This window comes from Ochotona princeps, unplaced genomic scaffold (assembly GCF_030435755.1).
Source record: "Ochotona princeps isolate mOchPri1 unplaced genomic scaffold, mOchPri1.hap1 HAP1_SCAFFOLD_246, whole genome shotgun sequence".
In the NCBI taxonomy this organism is placed as follows: Eukaryota; Metazoa; Chordata; class Mammalia; order Lagomorpha; family Ochotonidae; genus Ochotona; species Ochotona princeps.
This window is the reverse complement of record NW_026700774.1, coordinates 149,484-173,939: the sequence shown is the minus strand read 5'-3', so window position 1 is coordinate 173,939 and position 24,456 is coordinate 149,484. Positions and strand designations below refer to the sequence as shown.

Genomic DNA, 24,456 nt, shown 5'->3' with positions numbered 1-24,456 from the left:
TGCCTGCTCTCCCTGCCTCACCCAGGCCCGGCCCCCTCTCTGGGCGGCTGGCTCTCCCCGCCTGGAGCTCCTGCCCGCTCCACTCAGCCAGGCGCAGCCAGCCGACAGCATGCCTAGCATCTTTGCCTACCAGAGCTCCGAGGTAGACTGGTGTGAGAGCAACTTCCAGCACTCGGAACTGGTGGCCGAGTTCTACAACACGGTGAGGCCAGGGGGTGCCCAGGGTGGCCAGCAGCCAGAGGCCAGTGGGCGGGCGGGGGCACAGGTTCAAATCCCGGCTCCCCAGGAAATGGGCAGGGCTGGCTGGCATGCCTCCATGTGTCTTTTTTTTTTTTTTTAAAGATTTATTCATTTCAAAGAGTTATTGAGACAGGAAAAGAGGTGAGAGATTTTGCATCTGCTGGTTCACTCCCCGAAGCCTTACAACAGCCAGAGAGGGGCGGCTCCCAAGTAGGAGCCTGGTGGGTGGCAGAGGCCTATGTAGTGGGGCCGTCGTCTTTCTGCTGCTTTTCTGGGTGTATCAACAGGGAGCTGGGTGGGAAGTAGAGCAGCTGGGACTGGAACTGGCACCTAAAAGGGTCGCTCCTGTGCGGAAGGCACAGATATGCCCTCAGGCATCGTTTTAGGGTGAGGATGGGGGTGTGTGTTTGGGGGGAGGGCATGCTGGCAGCTGCAGGGCATTGGGGCATTGGGCAGAGCAGGGTCACCAGGGGACAGAGCAGGGTAGGCTTCCTGGAGGAGGAGGTTGCGTCTGAGTTGCCTGCACTGGCCCCCACAGTGGAGGGGCACTGACCCACCTGGGTTGAGCATGCTACCTCTCAGGACAGCGGCTGAGGCCTATTGAGACACTCACGGAGTGTGGCCTGAAAAGCCCACAGACACGTCCATGGCAGTGATGTTCAGCCAGCGCTGCTGAGACTCGGGGCAGCCAGATAGGTTCGGTGCTGTGCCTGGACAGGCTGCCGGGGACACGGCTGTGCGAGGCCAGGCTCTGGGCTCTGTGCAGCTCCCCCCGTGAGGCCGCAGTGCCCTGCAGGTCACCTGTGGTGGGCTTCCCTCCTTGTACACCAAGGAACCCTTGGGCGATGGGCTTTTCGGGGCACTTGGCTACACACTTCACGTGGACTCCCATAACATCTTCCCAGGGCCACCATGACTGCGACGTGAGCCACGAGGGTACCCCACAGAATTCATGCAGAGCAGGGTTAATGCAGAAGTTGATTTGGGTGCAGAAATTTTTTCCAGACGTGTGTGTGTGCGCGTGTGAACTCTCTCTAATCACGCAGGAGAGAAGGGTGTGTGTGTTTGAGATGGAAGAACTAGGCATGAATTCCAAGTTTGTGGATGCTAAAATGAGCTTTTTTTTTTTTAAGCTTTATTTATGTTGAAAGTATTATAGGGAGAGAGAAGAGAGAGAGAGAGAGATGTGCTTCAGACTGAAGCCAGGAGTCAGGAGCCTCTTCCGGGTCTCCCACGCAGGTGCAGGGTCCCAAGGCTTTGGGCCGTCCTCCACTGCTTTCCCAGGCCACAGGCAGGGAGCTGGATGGGAAGTGCAGACTGGATTCGAACCCTGGGCCTGTGCGTGTGGCACTCACATCTAGGCTCTAGGCTCAGCCCTGAGTGAACTTCCTGCAGAGCGTTGGTAGAACTCGTGTAGTGTTAGAGTGTCTCCCCAAAACCCTTTCCCTCCCACAGTGAGAGTGAGAGCTGCCACTACACGCCGATCCATCACACTCTTAGCACGGCGGCGTGGGCGGCGAGTTCCTGGATGGAGCCAACTGGGAAATGGTTTTGGCTCTGTGGGCCTGATGGCCTCTGTCGCAACGATGATTGGACCTTGTGGGGTGAAAGCAGCCGTGATGGACAGCTCGCAGAGGATTGGGCGTGACCGTGTCAGTTAAACTGGATGGGCACCGCACTGTGGGTTTCATATAATTTTCACATGTCATTAAAAAAAACCCTTCCATTTCTGTTTCAGACATTTAAAATGTAAAAATTATTTTGAAGATTTATTTATTTTTTATTGGAAAGACAGATTTACAGAGAGAAGGAGAGACAGAGAAAGAAAGATCTTCCATCTGCTGATTCACTCCCCAAGTAAGCCACAACGGCCAGAGCTGAGCTGATCCGAAGCCAGGAGCCAGGAGCTTTTTCTGGGTGTTCCTCGTGCATACAGGGTCCCAAGGTGTTGGGCCGTCCTCCACTGCTTTCCCAGGCCACAAGCAGGGAGCTGGATGGGAAGTGGAACAGCCGGGATTAGAACTAGCACCTATATGGGACACTGGTGCTTGAAAGGTGAGGATTTAACCATTGAGCCATCACACTGAACCCGTAAATATTGTTCTAAATTCACAGGTCATTCAGGAGAGCTGTAAAAATTGGAGGAAAAGCAGAATTCAAAGCTACGCTAGGGCAGGCAATGCACAGTTGAGTCGGCATTCAGGATGCCTGGGTCCCATATTGGAGTGCCTGGCTAACTCCCCACATAATAGAAGCGTCCTGCCACAGCAGCCAGGGCTAAACCAAGCCAAAGCCAGGCGCCTGGAACTCCGTCTGGGCCTCCCATGCAGGTGGCTGGAACCCAAGCTCTTGGGCCATCCCCCACTGTTTCCCAGGTCCAGGATCCGGATAGGAAACGGAGGAGCCAGGACCCAACGCAGCGCTCCTATGGGGGATGCGGCAGCTGTGCCCAGTCCCAGCTCCTGCTGTGCAGTTCCGAGTCAGCTTCCTGCACACAAGCACCCTGGGAAGCAGCAGGCGATTGCTTGAGTCCATGGGTTCCTGTTGCCCACCTAGGAGCCTGGATGGAGCTCCTGGCCCCTCGAGTTGGCTTGGTCCTGCTCTGGCTGTTGTAGGCGTGTAGGGGTGTGACTCAGCTGATAGAAAATCTTTCTCTCTCTCTCGGTTTCTGCCTCCTGTGTGACTATTTTTATTAGACACAGAAGAAAAAGACACGGTCTCTTGGCACTGGGACATAAAAAGATAAGCCTCGGCAGGCAGCATTGGCATCCCATAGGGGCGGGCGTCGGTTCTAATCCCGGTGTCCCCACTTTCCTTCCAGCTCCCTGCCTGTGGCCTGGGAAAACAGTGGAGGACGGCCCAAAGCCTTGGGACCCTGCACCCGCGTGGGAGACTCGGATGGAGCTCCTGGCTCCTGGTTTCACTCTGGCCCAGCCCTCGCTGCTGCAGCCATTTGGGGAGTGAGCCAACAGATAGAAGATCTTTTCTCCGCTTTCATGCAACCCGCCTTTCAAATAACAATAAATGAATAAAAGGATTGAGATAGAAAGAGATATCTCCTGGTTATTCATTCACTCCCCAAATACCCACAAGGGCAGAGTGACGGAAGCCTGAAGCCAGGAACTGGGGACCTCATGGGGGTCTCCCACATGGGAGGCAGGAACTCAGCACTTAAATCCTCCCCACACGGGAGGGTTCCCAGGGTGCGTGTGAGCAGGGAGCTGGAGTTGGGAAGAACCAAAGCTAGACGCTGCAATGAGGAATGCAGTTTGGTCTTTAACCAAACACTTGCTGCCACCCCCCCCCCCATGCGTTGGGTTTTGAGAGACGAATAGGAGTTTTCCATGTGCTGGGGTAGGACTGGACCTAGAGTAAATTGAGGGAGGAGAAAGGGTGGGTAGGTCTTAGAAGTGAAGTGATAGGGCCTGGCACAGTATTCTCATGGTTAAAGACCTCACCTTGCATGTGGCAGGAGCCCCTCTGGGCACCAGTTTGTGTCCCGACTGTTCCATTTCCCATCCAGCTCCCTGTTTGTGGCCTGGGAGAGCAGTCGAGAATGGCCCAAAGTCTTGGGACCCTGCACCCATGTGGGACACCTGGAAGAAGCTCCTGGCTCCTGGCTTTGGATCAGCTCAGCTCTGGCCATTGCAGCCACTTGGGGAGTGAACCAGCAGATGGAAAATCTTTCTCTCTGTCTCTCCTTCTCTCTGTAAATCTAATTTTCCAGTGAAAATAAATAAATCATTAAAAGGAAGAGGAAGAAGTGGTGAAGAGTGGTTCAGGGAAGGGAGAAATTAAGCTTCTGCACTCAGCGTGGGGGAGGCGGGGCGACCAGCTTGTCACGGATGCCGTGTTGGGGTGCTGCGGAATCCTCCTGGGTCCACTCGGACGCGGACGCCGTGAACCAACCCCCTGCAGACGCTCTGCTGTGTGGAGGGGCTGGTCCCAACATAAAGACAGGCTCTACCAGCCCCACCTGAGGTAGGGAAGGCACTGCATACTGAAGGAGGCAGTGCCAGCCGTACTAGAAGAAGGGTCTTTTGGGGGTCTCGGGGACCGTGTGTGCAAAGGCCCTGGGGTAAGAAAGTGTAGCTGGTCAGGTTGCAGTGGCAGCTTGGAGCCCAAGCAGGCAGGAGTGTCCTGGGGCCAAGGCAGGAATGTCACGTTGAGGGGTGTGGGCTTTCTTTTGAGGACACCGGGCAGAGGAGGAGAGGCACAGTCCAAGACCTGGGGTCTCGTTTGAAGTCAGGGGTGTTGGAAGTGCTTGCTTCCAGTGGCATGGGGCAGGGCGGGGGAGACATAGGGGCATGGGCCATGCCCTGTCTGCACCTGCTTGCCTCTGCCTCCGTGCCCATGCTGCCGGCTGCCAGGCACTCCCCTCTGGCGCTCCTGCTGACTGCTCTAAGAACTAAATGGTGCTGAAAATGCAAACACCATGCTCAGTTTTATCTGCCTTCATCTATTGGAAATACAGAGTAGAGAATGTGCGTTTCGGTTTGCTGATTCATTCCCCGAACAGCTGCATCAGCCGGGGCTGGCTGGACCAGGCGGAAGCTAGGAGCCCAGGAGCCTGGAGCTCCATCCGAGTCTCCCACGTGAGTGGTGGCCGGGACCCAAGGGTTTGAGCCATCACTGGAGTCTGCATGAGCTGGAGGGAACGCCGGGGAGCTGGGCCACAAACCCACATGTTCTGTTGCGAGGGGCGGGTGGTCCCAAGTGGAGACACTTGCAACAGAGGATTGTTGATTCTGTCATGTAGGTAGGTCTCCGTTTTTTAATCGAGTTATAAAGAAAGTGGCCCACAGCTCCTGGTACATCGCAAGCGTGGAGTGAGCTCGAGTGGTGAAAGCGATGTTTATCATCTTTGCTTCTTGAGAGTTTTATGGAGTCCGAAGTCCTGGGAAGGAGGTCCTCCCTCCTGCCGCCCTTATCACACCCCTCCCTGTCCCGCCCGGCCTCTGGATGTGTGCCCAGTGCTAACTGGTGACCGTCCTCTGCAGGTGTCAGGAGCCCGGTGGGAGGGGCGGCAGGGTGGTGTTGGAAAGGCAGAATTCACACACACACACACACACACACACACACACACACACACACACACAAATCTTCGATCCACAGGCTTACTTACCAAATGGGCACAGCAGCCAGGTCTGCCCTGAGAGTGGTGGCGGGGACCCACGGACCTGAACCTTTCTCCGCTGCCTCCAAAGGCACATCAGCAGGGAGGTGGATGGGAAGCGGAGCTGCCAGGGTTTGAACCTGCACTCCAGTATGGGATGCTGGGGTCACAGGTGACAGTCAAACTCACCTTGTCACACTCCTGGCGCCATCACTGTGGTTCTTAGCATAGAGGAGGTTCTGAGCCCAGCACGGTAGCCTAGTGGCTGAAGTCCTTGCCTTGCACGCGCCGGGATCCCATAGAGGCGCCAGTTCGAGTCCCGGCTGCTCCACTTCCGTTCCAGCTCCCTGCCTGTGGCCTGGGAAAGCAGTGGAGGGTGGCCCACAGCCTTGGGACCCTGCACCCGCGTGGGAGACCCAAAAGAAGCTCCTGGCTTTGGATCAGCTCAGCTCCGGTTGTTGCAGCTACTTGGAGAGTGAACCAGTGGATGAAAAATCTTTCTGTCTGTCTCTTCTCTCTGTATATCTGACTTTCTAAGAAAAACAAATCACTAAAAAGAAAACCCACATAGAGGAGGTTTTTCAGGGGTGGGTGATGGGTGAATGAATGAACGGATGCAGTTGAAGTGCCCAGCTGTGGCTGGCACCCTGGGCAGGGGTTGCTGAGCTGTCAGCCGGCTGGGGCTCCGGAGCTGCTTTGGGTGGCCCGGGTGGGGTGTGAGGCTCAGTGCTGCAGGGCAGGGAGGGAGACCCTGGCACCAGGCTTGTCGCTGCTGCTGATGCTTATCGAGGCCCCAGAGCCGGTTGGGGCCCTTTCCTCTGCCGGACCCCACCCACTGCTGTGCCCTCATTCTGGAAACTCGCCCCCCCACCCCTCGCGCCCACATTCTGGTCTCAGGTGCAGTGATAGGTGACGCCTATGTCTCCGGCAGCGCCATCTCCCCGGAGCCTGGATTCGAGGGTGCCAGCAGCAATGCTGATGTTTGGTCTGCTGCCAGAGGTATCATTAGGTCAGACCTGGAGGCGGCAGTGGGCCCCGTCCAGGCAGCCTCGGAGGAGGCGACTTCACCTCTGAGCCACCCCTGGAGAAGCAGAGGAAAACGGAGCTTGTGGGCACGTGGGGAGGGGACGAGGTGTGAGGACAGGTACGCACTCTGACAGGGGGGCGACTCTGGCCTGAGTGCTGGAGACACACTCGTCCCCGCTGGTTCACTCCCTACGCCAGCTGCCTGCTACTGCTCACCCTGGGCAGCCACCGGGGATGGCTCAGGGGCTTGGCCCCTACATCCATGGGGGAGATCTGAATAGAGCTGCAGGCCCCCCGGCTTCAGCCTGACCCAGTGTGGCTGTTGTAGGCATTTGGGGTGTGAACCAATGGATAGGAGATCTCTCTCTCTCTTTCTCTCTCTCTGTAGCTTCATTTTGTGACTCTCACATGAATGAATTGGTTGATGAAATGTGTTCTTTTTAAAAAGATTTATTTATTTTTATTGCAAAGTCAGATATATATATATAGAGAGAGAGAGGAGGAGAGACAAAGAGAAATATCTCCCGCACGATGGCTCACTCCCTAGGTGACCACAATGACCGGTGCTACACCGATCTGAAGCCAGGAGCCAGGAACTTCTGGGTCTCCCAATGTGGGTGCAGGGTCCCAAGGCTTTGGGCTGTCCTCCACTGCTTTTCCAGGCCACAAGCAGGGAGCTGGATGGGAAGTGGAGCAGCTGGGACTCGAACCAGTGCCCCAGCACCACAGGTATAGGCTTAGTCTACTACTGCATGGCATGAGCCCCACATGGTGTCGTTTATCTAGAACTTTCTATGCATAAAATCTTCTGTAAAGTGTCTTCACACGTATGATAGCTGAGCAATGTTGTTCCCCAGTGAGTGTTGGTAGAACATCTGTCATGTCGTTGGTCCTCGGAGTACAACGAAAGACAGGGAGCCCAGAACAGCTGCTCTCAGTGTGTGTGTGTGTGTGTGTGTGTGTGTGCAGGGATATGCAACTTCCAAGAGCATGGGACACGTGTTAGGGCCCTCGCACCTGCCCGTGCCCCTGTCTGGGGGCGACTAGGGGGTCTTCCACTACAAAAATGACACCCAGAAACAAGGTATGGCGGGCGGCCACTGGCTTGAGCAAAGAGGTGAGGAGGAGGAGGTGAGGTTGGTCCAGGGGGTGGGCACAGCCCTGGCAGAACCCTGAAGGTCAGGGACAGCCCGCTGTCCTTCCCTGAGCAGGTGGCAAAGTCAGGCAGCTGAGAGTGGTGGGTGGAGTCCCAAGTCAGGTTGAGCGGCTGGATGTTACAGAGAGAGGCTGTGTATATGGGTTTCCAGTGGCGCACAGGAGCTGCGGAGACGGGCTGGGTCGGCATCTTTGGGGAGTGCTGATGTGCCCCTGCTGGAGGCTGAGGCAATGCTGGGAGGGAAGGAAAAAGAGAAAGAGAGAGGGGACTGGAGGAGGTGTGGGCTTGGGGTGAAAGGTTTTGGCCCCAGACCTACCTGCCACAGGACCTCGCCAGGAGGAAGGACTGCTGGCCACAGGGACAGTGACCCGCGGTGTGGCCAGCCTGTGCGTGTCATCCTATAACCTGTTTTTCATTACCAACAATACAATGGCACGGGTGGGGCAAGAAGTTTGTCTTGGCCCATGGCTCCTCTGGGCCAAAGTCGAAGGCTTGCATCGGGTACAAAGAGTTCAAAGGTGAGAGCCAAGGGGGATGTGTCGGGATGGGCCTGGCACCGCCACCAATGCTGCCAGCTTCTGAGATAAGCCAATCGGCTTTATCCATGAATCAGAGACGCATGGGTGCGAAAGGGCAGATTCCCTTGCTGTCTTGTAATCAGAGATTAAACTTCAACATGGGGCTGGGCCACCCCGGGGGGAATGCCCCACGCCCACTCCGTGAGCCCCCCAAAACCATAGCATCTCTGGTGCCTGACTCCAGCTCCCTGCTAACATGCACCTTGGGGTGCATAGTAGGTGGGTGCCTGACAACTGCCTCCCACATAAGGAAGCTGGATGGAGGTCCAGCTTCCCTGGTCCAGCCCTGGTCTTTACTGACATCTTAGCGTGAGCCAGCAGGTGGCCTCTCTCTCTCTCTCTTTTGTAAAAGATTTATTTATTTTTGTTGGAAAGTCACATATACACAGAGGAGGAGGAGAGACAGAGAGGAAGATCCTCTGTCTGCTGATTGATTCCCCAAGTGGTTGCGTCGGCCGGAGCTGAGCCAATCTGAAACCAGGAACCAGGAGCCTCTTCCGGGTCTCCCACACGGGTGCAGGGGTCCAAGGCTTTGGGTCGTCCTCGACTGCTTTCTCAGGCCACAGGCATGGAGCTGGATGGGAAGTGGGGCCACCGGGATTAGAACTGGGGCCCATATGAGATCTGTGTATATCTGCCTTTCCAATAGAAACACATATTTAAAAAACCATCCCTAGATTGCTTATGACACAGAATGCAATGCAGCATGACTGTGCAAAGAGTCGCACAGTCACGTTTAGGGACTACGTAACGAGCGAGGAAGTCTGTCGGTAGTGGCCAGACGCATTTCCGCTGGTCTTGTTGATGGATCCCTGGTTGGCTTATTCTTGGGTGCTGAACCTGGAGGGGGACGGTGCTGGGGAGGCAGGGCTTCTTCTGCAAGGAGAAGAGGGGAGGTTTAGCCCAGCAGTGGAGACGCTGCATCCCACCATCGTGTCTGGGGTCTGACTCCCAGCTTTGCTCCTGATCCCAGCTTCTTGTGCATGCAGATTATGGGAAGCACCAGTGACAGGGTTCAGGGATGTGGGTTCCCCCGACCCCAGGTGGACAGGGAAGACTTAGGCTCAATTCCTACTCCCTAGCGTCTACCCCCAGACCCACCCCAGTCACCGTCAAGGTCAGCTCAGAGACAGACAGGCTCATGAGGGAGTGATGAATTCTGCCCAAAAGGTGAGAGAGGACCCGGGGGACTAACGACGAGCATCCCGCCTCCCGTTCTGTCTCTTGCAGTTCAGCAATGTCTCCTTTCTCATCCTGGGGCCCCTCATGACGTTTCTGATGCACCCCTACGTCCAGAGGCGCTCCTGTGGCAGCTATAGCACCTTGTTTCTCTTCACCATCACAGGTAGAACTTGGGGCTGGTGGGGTGGTGATCTGGGGTGCCCCCCAGTCCTCCCGGATCCCCGTGCCCACCAACGTGCCCACCCCCCCATGCCTCTGTTCTCTCTCCGCCCCCGCCCCCAGGTCTGTTCTCCATGTACTTCCATATGACTCTCAGTTTCCTGGGACAGCTGCTGGATGAGATCGCCATCCTGTGGCTGTTGGCCAGCTGTTACAGCATCTGGCTGCCTCGCTGCTATTTCCCAGCTTTCCTGGGGGGCAACAGGTGGGGGCAGGCTCGCTGTGTGGGTGTGGGTGTGTGTGTGTGTGGGGGGAGGCTCACACCCTCTGGGGACCACCCTGCCCAACCTCCCCGAGTAGCCAGGCCTCTTCTGTAGCACTCGCCTGCCCTACTTCTCCATCCCCTCCTCTGATCCTACCGGGATAGCCTGGGCAGTCCTCAAATTCTGTGTGAGCCAGATTAGCAGGGAGGGTGTGTGTGGGGGGAGCGGTCCCTGAAATTTCAGAGTCCCAGCGATCCCTCTCCAGAGCCTGAAATCTTTCATGTAACTGTCCCAGGTGCCCCTCCTGGCTGGCTGATCCCACCCCCAGTCCCTGTGACAGCATCCTAACCCTGTTTGGTTCACCTGCACCTATGGGATCCCTCCCTACCCCTTCCTTCTCTTTCTTTCCCTCCCTCCTTGGGCCCTGAAATTTTCCTGGAGCCCAAGAAACCCTCCTTCGAGCCTCCCTGGGCCACTTGAATCCCTGACCTGCCTCTTCCCCTGGGGTCTCCCTAGAGCTGTTTCTTGGCCTCACCCACCCCTCCCGGGACCCTCTTGTAACACCTGCTTAGGACCTGACCTTGGACCCTTCTGGGATCCCCTCTGCTGGGCTGCCTGAGAACCTCAGAAGACTGGCCTGAGCCTGGCGGTGCGCGCCCCACCCTCACCCCCCACCCCGAGACTACAGGATTTACACCTGACAGTGTCCCCGCCCCCCGCAGGTCCCAATTCACGTGTCTGGTGGCCGTAATGACCTTGATTAGCACCCTCCTGTCCTTCCTGCGGCCCACGGTCAACGCCTACGCCCTCAACAGCATCGCCATCCACATCCTCTACATCGTCTACCAGGAGTATAAGAAGTGAGTGAGTGGCGGCCGTGGGCACCTGCGTGCGGTGGGAGTCATTGATCCACTCGACACCGCCACCAGGCTCAGCCACAGCCCGCCGTCACCCACCCTCAAATGAGAATGCGAACCTATCTATATCTGTCTGCAGACCTGCTCCCTGGGGTAACAACACCCCACCCCCTCAGCACATTGTGATACTGCCGAGAGCTTGTGGCTTGGTGGGAATGGAGAGGGCTGGCCTTGGTGGCACAGTGGGCTATGCTCCCGCCTGTTGTCCCCCACGCTGTGTATTGCAGTCCTGGTTCAGGTCCCGGCTGCTCCACTTCCAAGCCAGCTCCCTGCTAATGCAACAGGCAAGGCAGCAGAGGATGGCCCAAGTCCTTGAGGTCGTGCCACCCAGGTGGGAGACCCCGTTGGAGCTTCTGGTGGCTGGCTTCAACCTGGGGTGTGCCCCAGGTTGAACCAGTGGATGGAATATTCCATCCTCCACCTACCCCCAACTTGCGTCTCTAGCTTTCCAATAATTTGTGGGAAGAGAGGGGTTAAAAGGTAAGTGAATTATCCATTCTGAACGCTGGTTGAAATTCTTACCCCCCATGTAAGAATGCCTGAATTTAAAAAGCAAGCATTACCCGTGATCTCTACTCATTTGTGGCATCTTTTCAAAAAATGACTTCATTGAAGATGAGAGTAGAATGGCTCGTGGCCCAGCACTGTGGCATGGCAGGGAAAACCACCAGTTGCAATGCGAGCGTCCCACAGGACTGCCGGTTCTAGACCCAGCTGCTCTACTTCCCATCCAGCCTCCTGCTAATGTGCCTGGGAGGGCAGCAAGCATAGAGATCATGGGTGGTGCTTGGGTTGCCCAAGCAGCCGGTACTCGAACCGGCACCCATATGGGATCCCAACGCATGCAAGGCGAGGACTTTAGCCACCAGGCTACCGCATTGTGTCCGGCATAGGCCTTGTTTTCTCAACCCACTCATCAGCTCCCGGGCACACTGGTTGATGTTGTGGCTGGGCTGTTTTGAACGGAGTGAACAGAGCTGTAGCAGACATGGAGACACAGGTGTCTCAGCCTTGCGGGGGCCTATGGTCATTCCACTGTTGGTTTCTTTGAGCAACCTCCCCACTCCGCGGAGCAATTTTGTATTCCATGGTGGTTGCACTGAGTCACATTATCACCATATTCTTACACAATAGAGGAGGATGTTAGCATTCTCTACACATCCATAGTTAAATCTAGATTTAGGCTTGGCTATCTCTTGGGGGCGGGAGGGGTTGGGGTTGGGGTCGCAACACTGCCCGGCCCCTCCTGTTAGAGTCCTATGCTCTGGCCTTGGCAATCAGCAGGTGTGGAGGAGGTCACAGATCCTGGTAGCTCACCCACCTAGGTTTCCTTGCAGGAGTTTGCTTACCCACCTTGGACTGAGCTCCAACATGTCCTTTCCTTAATGTCTGGAGTCACAAATTTGTGCCTGCGCCATCTCTAGCAGGGGGCACTTGAGTTTTGAAAGACTCCTTAAATAACTTTTTTCTGTTTATTTTTAAGGAGAAAGAGCATCGCTGTCCAATAGATCACTCTCCGCATGCCTGCAGTGGAGGGCAGGCAGGACTTCACCCTGTATGCAGTGGCAGGGCCCCACGTCCCTGGGTCGTCTTCTGCTGGTTTCCTGGGAGCATTAACAGGGAGGCCGGGTTAGAAGTGGAGTACCCTGGACTCCAACCAGAACTCCAAATTGGGATGTCAGAGTCACATCTGGCAGCCTAAGCTGCCACCCCAGCCTTGTGCCTTTAATCCTCACTCCTCCCCTCCTTCCCACTGCGGAGCCTCAGGTCCTGTCAGCCCCTGCACCTGCAGGTGTCCGAGCCAGGCATCCCTTCCACCCCCCGATTCTTCTGCCCTCCTTAGGACCAGCAACAAGGAGCTGCGGCACCTGATTGAGGTCTCTGTAGTCCTGTGGGCCATCGCGCTGACCAGCTGGCTCAGTGACCGCTTCCTCTGCAACGTCTGGCACTGGGTACAGTTCTTCTACCTGCACAGTGTCTGGTAAGCGTCTGCTCTCAGGCCTGACCATGCAACATCCATGAGACTGTTCATCTGCCCATCTACCCATCCACCCACCTATCCATCCATCCATCCATCCATCCATCCATCCATCCATCCGCCCATCCATCCATCCATTTGCCCATCCGCCCATCCATCCATCCATCTACCCACCCATCCATCCGCCCATCCATCCACCCACCCATCCATCCACACACCCATCCATCCATCCGCCCATCCATCCATCCATCCATCCACGCATCCACCCACCCATCCACCCAGAATGATGACAAGAGCTTGGGCAGTGGGCCAGCCAGCAGTAGAAGGGCATCCCAGTGGCAGGCGCCTGTTGACAGAGGTCGCAGACCTGGCAGCTCTTGTTGGATAGCTGAAGCCCATGAGAAGGAAGTTAAGGTGAAGCCTAGGGGGGGGTGTTTGCTGTGGCACCTCCTCAGTTCTGCCCTCCTGTCCCACAGGCACGTGATTATCAGCATCACCTTCCCTTACAGCATGGTCGCCATGGCCCTGGTGGACGCCAGCTACGAGATGCCTGGCCAGAACCTCCGTGTGCGCTACTGGCCACGGGACTCTTGGCCTGTGGGGCTGCCCTATGTAGAAATCCAAGGAGATGACAAAAAGTGCTGAGGCCTGCCCGAAGGACTAACCTGCCTGTGTCCTGAGGAGGGAGACCTGGTTCAGGTGTTGAACCTGAGGGACATCCTTGGTTCTTCCTGCATTGTCCCTGGCCTGTGCTCATACTGTCTTGTACCGGCCCTGCCCCCAGGGCACGGAATGGACTTGGTGACATCTCTCCTGTTGGTCCTGGGGAATTGCCTGGTCTATTTTGCTTTCGATTTCACTTCTGTGTCAGCAGCTTCCTCGTAACCATGTTGTCATCATATGACTGGGCACCACTGTCACGTGACCTGGCTGGACTGCATCACCAGGTCCTGGGGTCATCGGACGATGCATTATCTGCTAGAAATGACCCTAGGCTGGGACTTGTACTCCATGTTGGTGGTCATTGCCAAACTGTTTGGTTCATCTGTTTTAGGGGCCAGCATAATGTCCCCCGTCCTTGCAGGTTGGGGGACACTGCAGAGGATGTGCCTAACTCTGAGATACCTCGTTTGATGTACCTCGTTTGCCACCCTCACATAGATGTGGTGAGTGTACAGACTCACCATCCCCATGGTCTTGTGGCAGCCCTTGTCACCGGCAGTTGGACAGTCAAGGAAAGTGAAGACCAACTGGGTGCTGTGGGGATGTGGAACACCGGGCAGGGGCCAGGACGGGAGGATGGTTTCCATGGTGCATAGGGCCCAGGGCTTGGAGACAGCCAGGGCTGAGCTGAGTCCCTGTCCTGCTGTTTCTTAGTTGTATAATCCTGGGGAGGTGATTTTTTTTTCTATCTTTGGAGCTCAAGTACCTGATGGGTAAAAGGAAACTAACTTTCCTTCCCCTTGGTGGATGTGGGGGGGGCGTTTGTATGTAAATAAAAGAAGTGAATGTATAGAAAGTGCTTAGCGTGGAGTTTGGCAAATGTCCATTGATCTGTCCGCCGGTCCGCTGGACACCCCCTCCACTGACCAACCAAGCATCCTTCCATTTTCTCCCGCTTCTGTGTGTCCACCCCTTCATCCTTCCATCCGTCCATCTGTTTCATTCACCGTTCATTCATGGATGTAAGTAACCCAACCCACCGGTTGAACAACCACGCATCTGTCCGTGTATCTCTCTGTCCATTTCCCCATGTCCATGGCCTTTATTCATCCATCATCCTGCTAACCATGCATGACTAAGCCATCCATGCATCCATGTTTTGAACTAGTTATCCATCCCTGCATCTCTCAATGAGCAAATCATTTATTCATCCACCCATCCGTGCACCCACCCACCTACACACACACACACACACACACACACACAGTCATCTACCCATCCATCATCCATCCACCCACCCTCCCAACCACACATCCATCCATCCATTATTCTGTTCATGTATCCATCCAGACCATTCAGTCATCCTCGTACGTGTCCATTTTCGCCCTTCAACAGATGTGTGTGAGTGGGGGCGTGTGTATTGAGTTCCTCCATCATGTCTGACATAAGTGTTTGCAAAAACACAGACGTGCCAGGTCTTGCGTAGGGAAGGTGACAGGCGTGAGCCAAAGAAAAGGGTACAGGAGCAGACCTTGACGCGTGGCGTGGTGATGTTCTCCCCAATGGTGTTGGCGTGTGGGCGTGAGCAGCCCTGCCAGACGGGAGGCCAGGGAGGGGTATGCTTCCCGACAGACTCCTTGGTGACGAGAGAGAGCCAACCTTGGCAAGAACCTGGGTACAGACCATTCTGGAAAGACGGAATGGCGTTGTCTATAACTGGTGGGTATCTGGGCAGACGATCTAGCCCCCTGCTGTGCATTGCTTCAGAGCCACAAGATAATGTCAGGGCAGATGTGGCTCAGAGAGGCCAACTCACTCGCAGGCAAGTCTCAGGTAAAACCCATGCTGGGATTGGCCTGTGCTGGCCACTGACTTCCCTGTGATTGGCTAGAAGGAGAGGGTGGTGGGAGTGGAGGAGAGCTGGCCAATGAGGACGCTGAATTCCTCCTAGAAGTCCAGTCACTGGGACTCAGCTGTCACTTTGGGCTTCCTGGGTTGCTGCTATTGGAAGAGTCAGTGTCGGGGCGCACCCTCCCATGAGGAGCCATTACCAGAATGAGAAGGGACGGGCAGTGTTGTGAAGAGAAGGAGAGTTCTGATGCTTCAATCCCTTGCTCACCTGCACTTGCGGTTGGCACCTGGACCCATCGTGGGGCTGGTGTTGTGACCACAGTGGGTTAAGCTGTAGTCTGGGGGATCTCCAGTTCACATCCCGGCTGCTCTACTTCCGAGCCAGCTCCCTGCTAAAGGCACCTGGGAGGGCAGCAGGTGATGGCCCAAGTGCATAGGACCCTGCCACCCACAAGGGGGACCCAGCTGGAGTTCCTGGCTCCTGCCTTCAGCTTTCTCCAGCCCTCCTGGCTGTTGCAGCTATTTTTATTATTATTATTTTTATTGGAAAGTCAGATATACAGAGAGGAGGAGAGACAGAGAGGAAGATCTTCCTTCCACGGCTGAAATGGCTGGAGCTGAACTGATCTAAAACCGGAAGCCAAGAACCTGCTTTGGGTCTCCCACATGGGTGCAGGGTCCCAAGATTTTGGGCTGTGCTTCACTGCTTTCCCAGGCCACAAGCAGGGAGCTGGATGGAAAGTGGAGCTGCTGGGATTAGAACCGGCGCCCACGTGGGATCCCAGCACGTGCAAGGTGAGGACTTTAGGCACTAGGCTACCATGCCGGGCCCTGTTGCAGCTATTTGAAGGAACAGGCAGATAAAAGAGCTCCCCCTCTTGCTCCTTCCTCTTTGTAACTCTGCGTTTCCAATAAAATTATCTGTAACAAATAAAGTTGGTGATTCTCCACGGCCTATAGGACAATGGTGAAAGGCCTCTGTCTGACCTTCGACCTTTGAGATCTGTCCAGGTTTGAAGTTAAGCTGAGAGGAGTAGGAGAAAGGTCTCTCCCGGGTGGCAGCTGCGGCACTCCGGCTTGGTCCCATGCAGTGGCGCAGTGGGTGGCTATGTGCACGTGCATGCTGGGAAGCAGCAAACTTGGAGGTAGAGCGAGCTGAAGGCAGAAGGAGTGAGTATTCTAAGGGGTGTGTCCAAAATTCTTCCTTGTAGCTGAGGGCTGCTGGTGTCATCCTCCAGGTGGGGTAGACCAGTAGAGGGTGGTAGAGAGCCAACACAGCAGAGTCTCAAGCCGGACAGAAAAGTTACTTTGTGGCCACTTGTGCTGCTGCCCCTCCATCCCCACTTGGGCATTTGTAACACTGAGATAGCACGCCCCAGGAATGCTGCCCAGCTGTGCCCATCTTACCAGGCACGCTGAAACATGGCTCCCTCCCTGTCTTCTTATAACTCCTTACAGAAAGGAATCAGATGAAAGGGAAGTGGAAACCAGACAGATCCACGCTACAAACCAGGAGCTGTACCAGGTGGAGCTTGGAAATTCTCAGTCCAGGCGCGAGGCTGCAATTCTCACGTGAGATTTTAACAAGGGAGGGAGGGTTGTTCCTGTCCCATTGTGCAGAAAAATAGAAACCCAGCTTTGTTGGAGGGAGGGCTTGAGTACAAGCAGACTTTGAAGGCTTTTCAGGAGATCCACACGTCCTCATGTGGTTAGGAAGCCGGGCACCCACAGTCGCCTGCCTCTAGGCTCTGAGCCCTGGAGCTGTTCAGTAGACTACCGGTATGAGAGAGGGGTTTTAGATGCGTGACGCTGAGCCATGTCCTCATTCCTGGACAGTGGAAGACGGACTGAAGAAAACACATAAAAGGAATCAACCTAGCTATTGGACTAATTATGATTTCAACTTTCATGCCCAAATATTTCTAGAGTGCCTACTCTGTGCCAGGCATTGTGTTTAGGTGTGTTTAGGCTAGAAGAGTGAAAAAGACAGATAAAGACCTTTATTTGGAGGGGGGCGGGGTTCAGCGCTGTGGCTCGCAAGCTAAGCTGCCACCGGTAGCACCAGCATCTCATATGGCTGCCGGTTCAAATCCCGGCTGCTCCTCTTCTCATTCAGCTCCCTGTTCATGCACTTGGGGAAGCAGTGGAGCATGGTGTAAGTGCTTGGGTCCCTGTACCCAGGTGGGAGACCTGGGTGAAGCGCCTGGCTCCTCCTGGCTTCAACCTGGGTCCGTCCTGGTTGTGGTGGCCGCTTGGGGAGTGAGCGAGCAGATGGAAGATGTGTGTTTGTTTCTGTCTGTCACTGTCTCAAATAAATAAATCTCCCCAAAATGAAGATGGAATTGCGGTATTGGCCGGGAGAAAGAGACAAGGAACCGAATTGGTAACTATGTATATATTCGGAAGTGTCTAATGGAGATAGGGGAGGAAGTTGATAAGCTACTGTGTATGCATTAGCAGGCTGACAAGTGGAAGTAGGCAACAAACTTTCTAAGTAGGGAGTGATAAGTGCTGTGCACATAGATACAGCTACAACAGCTTGAGGAAGCCTGGCGTGCAAGACCCACGTAGGATGCAACAGCAAGGTCTGCCTAGGTATAAGTGGGCGGGTGCCCAGGGGACAAAGCCTTGGAGGAGAAGGGGTTCGGGATTCAGCCAGGCAGTTCTGGGGTGGAGGGAAGGGATAGTGCCCAAGTTGGGAGTGGGCATTTGGCCTCAGGGTTAAGGTACGAGTTAGGACACATGCGTCCCTCATTATAGACTCTGTCGTGTGTCCCTCGTTCCTAATTTTTTTTTTTTAAATAGTGAACAATTTCCGAGCTATGTGTACAAGGAGTCTGAAAACTTTTTATGCATTTAGTCTTGGGTCCCAGCCTGGACTTGTGTCACTTTGTACTCACAAACGTTCCATCAGTTGGGGACAAAACTCAAAAGCTGAACTGTAAAGAATCTTAGATAAAGGAAGCCCAATATTTAGTAACAGACCAGACCCTAGCACCCAGCGTGATGGTTCAGCTGGCTAATCCTCTGCCTTGCAAGTGCCGGGATCCCACATGGTCGTCAACTTGTGTGTCCCGGCTGCTCCACTTCCCATCCAGCTCCCTGCCTGTGGCCTGGGAAAGCAGTGGAGGACGGTCCAGTGGCTTGGGACCCTGCACCTGCGTGGGAGACCCGGAAGAGGCTCCTGGCTCCTGGCTTTAGATTGGCTCAACTCCAACCATTGCAGGCACTTGGGGAGTGATCCAGCGGGTGGAAGATCTTTCTGTCTCTCCTTCTCACTGTCAATCTGCCTTTCCAATGAAAATAAATAGATCTTCAAAACAAAACCAAGCTTTATTCCAACAGAGAGAGAGTGAAGATGAGAGGGTATGAGCTAGGGGAGGGGAAGAGAGAGGGAAGAGAGAGGGGAGAGTGTCTTGGGCATTTGATACAGAAAGAGTTCAAATTTGGGATGGTCCAGGGAGTGTGTGTGTGTGAGTGTGTGTGTGTGTTGGGGAGCAGCCCACCAGCCCTGCCACCCTCCAGGGTTGCCAACACCGATGCGAAGTAGCAGAATGCCAGTCGCCATCCTCCTGCCACGACGCAGCAAGCTGAGTGGAGGAGGATCGGGAAAAGTGGGGAAGGCGGGAGAGGTGGGGGAGGGGGAAGGGCCCGCGCAAGGGCCCGCCTTCCCGCTCCAGGATTCGAACCCGTAACGACGGCGGAGCCTCGGGGAGGCGGGGGTGGGTGGGACCCTCTCCACGCAGGCGCGGCCCCGCCCCGCCCCCCTGCACGTGCGGCGCACACCTCGCGCCTCCCTCCCTGGCCTGCTCCCGCCCTCCGCACTCCAGCCTCGGCTGCCGATTGGCCAAACCGTCCGTCGCTCGGCGCGCGGCCCGGCAGGTCCCCCGCCGAGGAGGAAGTCCCGCCCCGAAGGCGGTCGCCCGCGCGTGCGATTGGCTGCGGCGGCCGTCGGTCGGGGCGGCGGAGCCCCGAGTCGTCGTCGGCGGCGGCGGCTGCTGCTGCTGCTGCTGCTGCTGCTGCTCCTGGGGCGGGCGGGGGAAGCCGAGCGGCGGCCGTGTGTGTGTGTGCGTGTGCGTGTGCGTGTGTGTGTGCGTGTGTGCGTGTGCGCGCGCGCCCGGGGCTGGCGGGCGTTTCCGCTTCCGCGGGGGCCTGGCGGGCGGGCGGGCAGGCGGCGAGCGGCGAGCGGCGCCGGGCAGACAATGAGGGCGGTGGGACGGCGCTGAGCGGCGGCGGCGGCGGCGGAGCGAGCGACGCGGGCCCGGGGGCGGGGCGGGGCGCCAGCCATGGACAATCAGGTGAGGCACGGCCTGCTGCCCCGCTGCTTCGCCCTAAGGGAGACCCCCGGGGCCGGGACGGACCCCGCGACGCCCTCCCTGCTCCGCACATGCCCCTGTGGGAGCCCGAGGCTGGGCCGGGGCACCCCTCACCTCCGGGAGGCCCCTCCATCACCCTGTGGGAGCCCGAGGCTGGGCCGGGGCACCCCTCACCTCCCCCAGGTCCCTCCATCACCCTGTGGGAGCCCGAGGCTGGGCCGGGGCACCCCTCACCTCCCCCAGGTCCCTCCATCACCCTGTGGGACCCCGAGGCTGGGCCGGGACATCCCTCACCTCCGGAAGGCCCCTCCATCACCTCTGATCCCCATGTGGGACCCCGAGGCTGGGCCGGGGCATCCCTCACCTCCGGAAGGCCCCTCCATCACCTCTGATCCCCATGTGGGACCCCGAGGCTGGGCCGGGGCATCCCTCACCTCCCCCAGGTCCCTCCATCGCCCTGTGGGAGCCCGAGGCTGGGCCGGGGCATCCCTCACCTCCCCCAGGTCCCTCCATCACCCTGTGGGACCCCGAGGCTGGGCCGGGGCATCCCTCACCTCCGGGAGGTCCCTTCATCACCCTGTGGGACCCCGAGGCTGGGCCGGGGCACCCCTCACCTCCGGGAGCCCCCTCCATCCCCCATGATCCCCATGTGGGACCTTGATAATGGACTGGGGCAACCCTCACCTCCCCCAGGTTCCTCTATCACCTCCGATCCCCATGTGGGACCCCGAGGCTGGGCCGGGGCACCCCTCACCTCTGGGAGGCACCTCCATCACCCTGTGGGACCCCGAGACTGGACTGGGGCACTCCTCACCTCCTGCAGGCCCCTCCATCATCCCCGATCCCCGTGTGGGACCCCAAGGCTGGGCTGGGACACCCCTCACCTCTGGGAAGCCCCTCCATCCCCCGTGATCCCTATGTGGGACCTTGAGACTGGGCTGGGGTCCCTCCATCCCCATGTGGGACTCCAAGTCCGGGGTGGAGCACCCCTCACCTCTGGGGCTGCTCCTCCAACCCCACTTCCAGAGTGGGACCCGGAACCCCCTTCCCTCTAGACCTCTTCCTCCCCCTCCGGGTAGCTGAAGGGGGATCGTCCCCTTCCTGAGCCTGTACCACTTTCCCTGTCTGAGTCCTCTCCCCAACTACCCTGAAGCCCCCAGCCTGCTGCACCCCCACCCTTTCCTCCTTAGAAGCCATGGTAGCCCCAGCCCCTTCCTAAGGTCCCATAAGAGGCAGTCCCCCTTCTCACACCCACCCACTCAGGTGCCCCCAACTTCAACCCCCATCCCACTGCCTCTCCTACTGCTGTGGTCACTCAGATTTCCCTTTGCTCCCCATCACCGCCCCGCCGGCCCCTCTCTCCATCAGGGCAGCCCCACCACACCCAAGGGCTGCCTCCTTCACTCTCAGGGTCTCTCCCAGTAAGACCAGGGTCCATTTTCTCCCTGGAACGCCACAGTCCTTGGCTCCCCACCTCCCTCGCCAAGGTGGGCTGTCCATTCTCTGCTGCGGGGCCCTGGGGTATCCCCCACCTCATTCTCAATCTTCCTGTGCAGTCTGGCGCTTCCCCCGCTCTCACTTCCCGCCCCCCAGTCCTACTGTAGGCTCCCATGGCACCCCAATCCACCACTGGAACTCAGCACCAGGTGTCATGGAGGCCTCACTATCCCACCCTGGCATCCCAGAGCCTGTCTGCAGGGCTCGAATTGTGTGTGTGTGGGTTCCCCACCTCCCTGGGCCCTCCTGCTGGGGCTCTGGTACCCACACCCGGCCCCTTCCTCCTGCCGCCCCAGCCCCTTGCTGCCTCTGCTCCTCCCCGTGCCCCTTGGCTGGCAGGGGCATGGGCCAGGAGCCATGGCAGTGCTAGGTGTTGGGGTGTCTGTGGCTGCTGGCGCCAGCCCATGGATGTGCTGTGTGGTCTTGGGGCAGCACGAGGTCATCCAGGCACACGACTTGTGTTTCGGGCGCCCACTCGCTGGGGTTTCCCTTTTGGCTCTGGCATTTCTGGTTTTTGTCCTGCGAGAGCTGGGAACTGCCCCGTGGATTCCCACGGGGAGCCAGGAATTGGAGCATACTGTCACCACTGTGTGGTGAAATGTCCCTGCCCACCCCCGGGAGGGTCTAACCAGCTCGTCTCCAGGGTCCTTAGATGACAGGGTGTCTGTCCTGCTGTGATGCATCGAGGTGGCTGGTGGGTGTGTCGGTGGGAAGAGGTGGCACACTACGGCAGAGAGGGGCTAGCTCATGTCCGAGCTGCCTGGGATGGTGCGGTGGGTGGGTTGGTTTCTTGGGTGGCCCAGCTACCTCTGCGACAGGGCAGCACAGGTGACGCGGGCCCCTTGTAACCGTGGTGGCCATGGGGCAGCGCTGGCCTTGGACCCCGCAGAAGTCTTTGGTGTATACCTGGTCCTCAGAGCGGGGGTCTGGTGTGTGTGTGAACCTGCATTCTGGTGCACCTCTTCCAGCCGGGTTTACAGGGGACTTAGGAGGCCCCTGGAGACGATGACCCCAGCTCGGGGTTCACATCTCACTACTGCCCTTGTCTTTGTCCAGAACCTGTGGCCCCACCCACCAGGTGGGATTCCCCGTTGTGCCCTGGGCCCCAAGGCTCCCCGTGAGGGCGTCATCAAGTTCTCAGAGCTCCAACCCCCCAACCCTGAGCACCTGCTTGGTCCCTCACCCCGGGCTGTCCGTGTTCTCCCTGTGTGGGTCTGTGGGTCTGTGTGTTGGACTGGGGGATGGAGCCGGGTGATTACCTAGGGGCTGTGCCTGCCAGCAGCGCCGTTGGTCTCCACGGCTCCGAGTGGGTAGGAGGGACTAGGATGGAACCTCTGTGAATGTGGTGCAGACCCAGGAGGGGTGAGTCAGGCACTGGGGGTCCAGGGAGCGGGGAGGCAGCTGGCCCCCTGGGCAGCCCTGTCCCAGCAGGACCTGGAGTTCCTCTTCCCAAAGGTTGGCCTGGCACCTGCTCTGGGGGCCAGTGTGGGGGTGATTGGATCGGCCAGCTAGCTTGGTCTTGTCACTAGCCTCATGTGAAGATGCTGGCGGGTTTGGGTGGGAGAGCAGCGTGTTAGGATGCACCTGCCGAGGGGGTGGGTTTCTAACTGTATCCCCTTGCCCCATGTCCAAACGCCAGCTGGGAAGGCCCGAGATGGGTTGAGGTCTGCTTAGGGAAAGTCAGAGTTTACCCAGTGCACTGCCCGTGGGGTGACCCACCTGCCCCCACCCCGTTGCTTGTCCAGCTGCGGCCAGCACCTTCGTGGCGTTGAAGTCACTGTCACAGAGCACTTGCAGTCCGACCAGCCTGTCAGGATTCCTCGCACGGGGTTTTCCCGCCAACTTGGCCACGTGTCGGTTCACTCTCTGCAGCCTGACCAGGCAGCACATGCCTTGGTTGGGGTCGTCTGCTTCCAGGAAGTCCTCCCAGATTACCCCCTCCCTGTTCCTGGGAGAACTTGGGGGAGACACCCTGCCCTTGGCCCTCGAGACCCACATAAATGCCTTCCCCCAGGTTCCTGAAGGTCTGTCCCCAGGGGGCCCAGGACGCCAAGGGTGGTGGTGTGATTGCACGGCCACGTGGTCTGCACGTCTTGGCATTCACAAAGAGGAATAACATCCCCTGTGTTGTCTCTGCCGTGCTGTGGGTCGGAGGAGCCAGGGCAGCCAAAGCCAGGGAGCACGCGACCCCTGGCTTTGTCCCCGTGTGGGCCCAGCAGCAACTCTGAGCTCTGGATCCATGCAGCCGGCCCCTCCCCGTCCTTTCATGCCCCGGCCGGTGGCTACCACCCTTGAGAGCTCAGGAGGTAGGGTCGTTCACATGTCAGGTGGGACCTTACATCCCACAGCTGCAGAAGGCAAAGCCTACTGTGGCTTGTCCCCGCCCCCTGGGAGGCAGAGCAGCCCCTGGATCGCAGGTTACCGGGCGGGTGACACACAGATTCTCAATGGGAAGAGCCACTGTGGCCCAGGAGTTCCCAACAGGAAGCCCTGGGGAACTGCTAGAGAGAAACTGGCTGTTAAAGAGCTGCCTTCTGGGACCCAGGCTGGGGCGGGGCTCCTGGGAAGCCTGGGGAACTGCACTGAGCAGGTGTCTTCCAGCTCCAGCCAGCGCCCTCAGGTGGGGGAGAGACCCATGCCCTCGGGTGAGGCATTTGTTGGGTTTGCAGGGCTAAAAACCCTAACCTGTTGGGGCCAAGTGGCCTGGAGGGAGGGCCGTGTCCCTGTAGAGACCCTCTGCCCTAGTTGAACTGTTCCCAGAAGGCCTGTGGAGCCCCCTGGGCCCCTCCAGCCATCCAGTCAGAAGGCTGGCAGCCAGTTGCTGGGGAGCAAGTGGCCAGGGAGTAGGTCCCTAAAAGACAAAGGGAAGGAGACTCCCTGAACTGGGCCCCCTGGTGTGGCTGGTAGTAGACCCCAGGCAGGCGGCGGGCCCAGTGCCTTGGAGGAATCGGCGGGGCTGTGGGCTGCTGCGCTCGTCTGCAGTTTAGCCTGGCGCTTCCTAGAGAAACGAGTTCAGTGTACTGGAGTCACGGGCCAAGGGGGCCCTGCTTGTCATGGTGGTGTCCCCGTTCCCCTTAGCGTGGTCAGAAATGGCAGGAAGGCAGCGGTGGCGTTGGTGAGGCAGCGGCCCCGAGCAGACAGTAGGAAACACTGGGGGTGGCTGTGCTGCTGTGCCCGCATCGGGGACGAAGTGGGCGTCAGGTGTTGTGCATGTGCGGTGCTCCCCCGCAATATGCTTGTGGTGCAGTTGTGCGTGTCTTTGTGGACAGCGAGCCTGCTCCTCCCACATTGGTCTGGACGTAGGGGCAGGTGTTGAGAAGTGGGGTCCTTGGCCGTGCGGGTGGGAGTGTTGGGTGCCGGGGTGTGCTAGTGGAGTGCAGTCCAGGCAGCTTTCCTGGAAGGTGCCACTCTCCCAGCGGCTGGCTCCTGTTCCCCCATGGGCAGGAGAAGTAGGTGCGCCTGGCCCTGCGGTGGTGTGGGGCACTCCCATGCGTGATACAAGTTTGTGTCTGTT

General features: G+C 57.7%; 2 protein-coding genes across 4 annotated transcripts in view; both read left to right on the top strand.

Annotated features, from left to right (window-relative positions):
* The first annotated feature begins 45 nt into the window (after nucleotides 1–45).
* Nucleotides 46–13,279, top strand: LOC131479344 (alkaline ceramidase 1-like). The gene is made up of 6 exons (XM_058659877.1): nucleotides 46–202; nucleotides 9,347–9,461; nucleotides 9,581–9,722; nucleotides 10,443–10,580; nucleotides 12,481–12,618; nucleotides 13,092–13,279. Exons 1-6 carry the CDS (start codon nucleotides 110–112, stop codon nucleotides 13,258–13,260), a joined length of 795 nt encoding a protein of 264 aa, XP_058515860.1. The 5' UTR covers nucleotides 46–109; the 3' UTR covers nucleotides 13,261–13,279.
* Nucleotides 13,280–19,171: 5,892 nt separating this feature from the next.
* LOC131479349 (protein ENL) overlaps nucleotides 19,172–24,456 on the top strand; it is a 31,465-nt gene continuing 26,180 nt past the window's right edge. For 2 of the 3 annotated variants that reach the window (XM_058659894.1, XM_058659892.1), the window contains exon 1: nucleotides 19,172–19,427. In XM_058659894.1, coding sequence (XP_058515877.1) covers nucleotides 19,416–19,427 — 12 coding nt within the window. In that variant the 5' untranslated portion in view covers nucleotides 19,172–19,415. Of the gene's footprint in view, nucleotides 19,428–22,022; nucleotides 22,060–24,456 lie in introns of those variants that run through there. The other variant, XM_058659893.1, reaches the window with a different exon arrangement.